This window comes from Engraulis encrasicolus, chromosome 8 (assembly GCF_034702125.1).
Source record: "Engraulis encrasicolus isolate BLACKSEA-1 chromosome 8, IST_EnEncr_1.0, whole genome shotgun sequence".
Classification (NCBI taxonomy): Eukaryota; Metazoa; Chordata; class Actinopteri; order Clupeiformes; family Engraulidae; genus Engraulis; species Engraulis encrasicolus.
Genome location: NC_085864.1, coordinates 51622564 through 51627563, shown reverse-complemented (window position 1 = coordinate 51627563; position 5000 = coordinate 51622564). Strand labels below are relative to the sequence as shown.

The 5000-nt window shown below is 43.9% G+C and overlaps 1 protein-coding gene across 1 annotated transcript in view; it reads left to right on the top strand.

Annotated features, from left to right (window-relative positions):
* Positions 1-5000, top strand: part of LOC134453957 (latent-transforming growth factor beta-binding protein 4) — a 127045-nt gene that overhangs the window by 119835 nt on the left and 2210 nt on the right. The window contains exons 44-45 of the mRNA XM_063204704.1: positions 3263-3464; positions 4168-4273. Coding sequence (XP_063060774.1) covers positions 3263-3464; positions 4168-4273 — 308 coding nt within the window. The remainder of the gene's footprint in view (positions 1-3262; positions 3465-4167; positions 4274-5000) is intronic.

The window sequence follows — 5000 nt, the reverse complement described above, 5'->3', positions numbered from 1 at the left end:
CCACATTGCTCCAGGGACTGGAACCAATACCCTGAAAAATAATAGTTGTAAGTCGCTTTGAATAAATGAAAGCGTCAGCTAAGTGTAATGTAATGTAATGGTTTGGCCCGCAGTTGCTCTTCATAATTTGGCCCCTGGAAAAAAAATGATTGGACACCACTGCACTAGAGGTTAGAGCACTGGACTGGCAACCCAAGGGTTAGTTAGACATTTAAGGCGGGCCCCCCCTTACGCGAGACAGGGCCATATCTGTGTCGTCAACACTTTTGCTGATGGACGCTGCTTGTGGATAAGCCTGTCACGATATACGATAAGTCAATAAATCGGACGATAACTTTTTACAAGAACGATCACTTTTCTGGCCCCGATAAGAAACGATAAGTTATTTGCGTGATGTTTTGTTTTCCCTCTCTCCCTTTCTCTACCGTAGCCGTAAGACTACTGATGGCGCGTTATAGGCCAACGCAGCGCAATGCTTACGTGTTGGTGTAATTTTAAGTTTCAGTGCAGTTCTGGTTGGAAAAAGTGCATTGATCTGGCTACTTGCGTCTTTGAAATAGAACGCTGGCTGGTGCTCCCGCGCGTGGCTTATAAGCCTCGACAAAGAATCAGCGCTAGAGACTAGGAGCGCAATATTCTTCCAGTCTCAGTCAGCGCACCTGCAACGTTCCTCAGAGAAGGGAATGAACAGCTCCAACACGGAGGCAAATGTTCATTTTGAAACATGCGCAGCACCCCAATATCCACGACGAAGACGTGTTTGTGCAAACATGAAATAGTGGTAACCGTCGCGACAAACTTGCTCTGAGGCTGTTATTTTAAACCTCGCCGAGTTTCCACTATTATTTCAATGCGCCTCCTACCCCGACGTTCGTTGTCTGTTCTTTTTGTGATTTTCGCTATATTTCTTGTTTATTTAGACCTAACGATATGAGTAGGCAGTCCGCAAGCAAATCATGAAGATACGATTTGTGGATTTAAATCTGTCACACCAGGAGAATGTGAACGGTTGAGCACGCTACAGGGGAAACAGAGGCATGCGACTCATAACTCATAAGAATCAATGTATGGGCGTTCATAAAGGACTTTAAAGTGCGCAGAATTGCAACTTGTTCCAGTCGAGGGTATCGGAGAGAGAGAGAGAGAGAGAGTGAGAGTGAGAGGGAGAGGGAGCTGCCTGCACCTGGAACTTGTGCATCTGTTCATGCTCTTTTGCTTTTTGCTGATATTGAAATGCCTTTAACAGGGCTGATTTGGGTTTTGACTGACAATTAGCTAGTAACAACGTGCATTTGTTTGAAATAAGCTGTCTAAGTAATAATTTGTGAATTAACAATACACTACCAGTAGGTTATATTACATCACACTATGGATAGGCCTATAAGCCATTCAGTGTGCTTGAGAAAGATAAATAACAGAAAATGTTAAAGAAAGACTACGGTCTATATAACTTACCCTAATAATAAATACAAAAAAGTCTATTTAGAGCCTATTGTGCTCCATGAGGATGTATTTAAAAACATATATATATCCCCCGCCATGATGCTTTAAAAATGTGAAGGGGTGTAGTCACATGTTTATTGCATTTTTACGTCATTATATTGTTTGACACATTTCTTCTTGGAGCAGGCGTCAATCTTAATTATTTAAACCTCTGAGTCTGCTGGCCCAAATGTTAAATTCAATGTTTCAAGAAGGAGGCCGCACCTTGCATAGCAGTGTTTTTTATTGCACATTATATTGTTTGAAAATGGCGAGAGAGACAATATTATCGATTATCGCAATAATTTCTTGTTATCGTTATCGTCTGGCAAAAATTGTTATCGTGACAGGCCTACTTGTGAATCAACGCTCTCTGACATGTTCTCTGTGATTTAACTTTTAATTGTAAAATCCGTTAAATAAACGGTCCGTGCACACAACCTCAGCAAAAAACGCTCAATTTCGCTAATTGTCCGCGAGCGCCATAGGGCGGGATTGCACAAGTTATCAATTTAAGATACAGAGAACAGCGTGCGTCTTTTCCCTCATACGCAGCTCTGTCATAACATCGTATCCTAGCCCTAATAAGACCACTCGCTGTTTTTTATGGGGTGGAGACTCAAGAACAAGTCAGCAACACATTTCGCAGTATTCAGAAAAAAGAGAAACTACCAACCGGTGCGTTGCTGCACAGCTGATTCGGCGACGTCTTCTGCCTCGTAATATCCTCACGTTTCTTCATAAACGTGCGATTCAAATGTTACTCAAAATAATTCTAACCTACTGAATCTTTATCTCTTATACTTTCCCAAGAGTCCCAAACCCTACACTCCTTTCACCTTTTTCCTTGATACTGGAAAGTTGTCCGTGTTTGCAACACGACCGGGGTGGAGAGTCTGTTCTCATGCATCACGTTTGCAGATCAGTAAAAAGCGTCTTGAAATTACAGTCAGGAGGCCTACATTCATTACAAATCGCAAACTTACAGCTGTCACGCAAACTTAGAGCTGTTGGAGAGGCATTCAAATGTGTGAACTCAGGTTTGCTACACGGTGAATGGATTTGATGAGTGAGAAAGTAACTTCACTAATAGCCTAGCCTACTATTTATTGATTGATTGATTTAGCCTATGTATTTATGATTGCAGTGTTGGTTTTTATATTCATATGAATAGGCCTGTGTGTGTGTGTGTGTGTGTGTGTGTGTGTGTGTGTGTGTGTGTGTGTGTGTGTGTGTGTGTGTGTGTGTGTGTGTGTGTGTGTGTGTGTGTGTGTGTGTAGCCTACATAGCCTATATATATTTATATAGTATAATATCTATACATAGACCTTTATATACATATAGACCTATAATATATAATATATATTATTAGGCCTACATTATATTATGATAATAAAAGAATATATACATGGGTAATATGTAGCCTAGTGGGCACCGGGACACTCTGCCCTGAAAAAAATGGACCTCTACTTGAAAAAGTTAGTGGAGGAGGCCGTGGTGTGTGGGGGTCTGTGGCGTTTCGGGGGTTGCGGGGTTGGGGGGGCCCACTCTAGTATCTTGCAGGGGGGCCCCAAGTGTTTGTGTTACGCCACTGCTCCAATTGGCTACTTACTTACATTTCAAGATATCTCCGTAACTAACCTGTCTCATGACGGTGTAAATGCAGCTCACGTTCAACAAAGAAATTACATTCAGAATTTCTTGTCTTGTGTTTCTTGACATTAATGGACCTGACAGAACTAACGGTAAACTCAACTCTCCAATCTGTTCCCCTCATCAGCCCGGGTCGTTACTATGACGAGGTCCCCTACGACCCCCGCTACTCGGGCCCCGACCCCTACGGAGGGGGTGTGGTTGACCCGCGTGGGGAGAGGGCGTTTGGGGTGCGCCTGCCGTCCCCCTCCATCCCCGAGGGCCGCCCCCTGAGGCTGGCCCCCCTGCCGGAGAACTCCCCATACGGGGCGGACGAGGAGGAGGAGGAGGTAGGCTCTTCACGTCATGTGGGTTGTATGTAATCAGTGGTGTAGTCTACTACGTAGAACGCGGGTATACGGAGTATACCCACTTCTAAATTTCAGGGATTTCAGTATACCCACTTAAAATTAATTTATCCATTGTTTTGAGTAGCACAAATATATACAGTATACCCACTTCAAAAAGTGCTCAAATATACAGTATACCCACCATAAAAAAGTAGACTACACCGCTGTATGTAATGTATGTATGCATGTATGTCTGTATATAGACGGTAGGGACACATACACGCGAATTTGCGAACTTTGCCATTCATTCCTATGAGAGAGGCGAAGGCAGGCGAAGGCAAGTGAAAGCAAGCGAACAGGAGCGAAGCGAAGCAAAATTATTGAAAAGAAAGTTTAATGTTATGCAAAAGAGGAGCGAATTCGCCTGCCGCGGCCCAATCAAATCAACAACAAAAACTGTTCCATTTCATTTGATTTGGCGCGGCGACCTGATGACGGTTGGATTTCGCCTCCTATGTGTCCCTACCGTGAGTTTTTTTGTTTTGTTTTGTCTTGGTTTTGTTTTTTGTCAGCTGTGCAATAGTCATGTGATCTGATGTTATGTGTATGTCCTGTCTTAAGCGAGTGTTGCTCAGGGACGCCAAAAGAATTTCAGTGAAAACTGACAATAAATAAAGTATAATCATATCGTATCATATCGTAGGAAGGAGAGGAGCCGTGGAGGCCTGGACCGCCCTTCGCACCCTACGGAGGAGGAGGAGGAGGAGGAGGAGGGAGGAGAGGAGGACCCCCACGCAGGGTCTACGAACGTGAGTCTTACTGTTTGTGTGAAATCAGTGGCTTCTCTCTCTAGGTCAGGGGTGTCAAACTCAGGCCCGGGGGCCAAATCTGGCCCGCAGAGTCACTTTATTTGGCCCGCGAGATCATTTCAAATGTGTGCTACAGTTGGCCCTCATACATCATTAATGTACAGTTTACCAAGACTCGAACATGAAATTTGGTGTTTCTCAGAAGTATGAGCGGGCCCAGGCCAATGACACAGCTCACACTCCTATGCAATACAATATGTGCCAGTGTGTGTGAAATTGAACTATGAGTAAGTGCGTGCCTGCAGGATTTTAGTCCATTTATTACTAAATCTTGAGTTCGGCCCTCGACTTCGTTCCATATTTTGATTTTGGCCCTCGGTCAATTTGAGTTTGACACCCCTGCTCTAGGTCGTCCTCAGTATTCGTTGTTCGCTGGTATTCTGGGTACAAATGATATTGCCCAAACCTTTTATGTGCCTTCCTTGCATGATGCCGTCAGCTGGGCTGCTGTATCCAAACCTGTTTAAAACCAGGTGCTGCAGTTTCATTGTCTAATCCAGTGATTCTCAAACTGTGGGCCGTGGTCCACTGGTGGGCCCTGAAGGTATTCCAAGTGGGCCCTGAAATCATATCCTAAAAATCAAAATAATATTTTTTGTGTGTGTCGCCATTGATTTATTCGAATTTTGTTGTTTATTGAGTCAGAGGTGGGCCCCTGACATTTGTG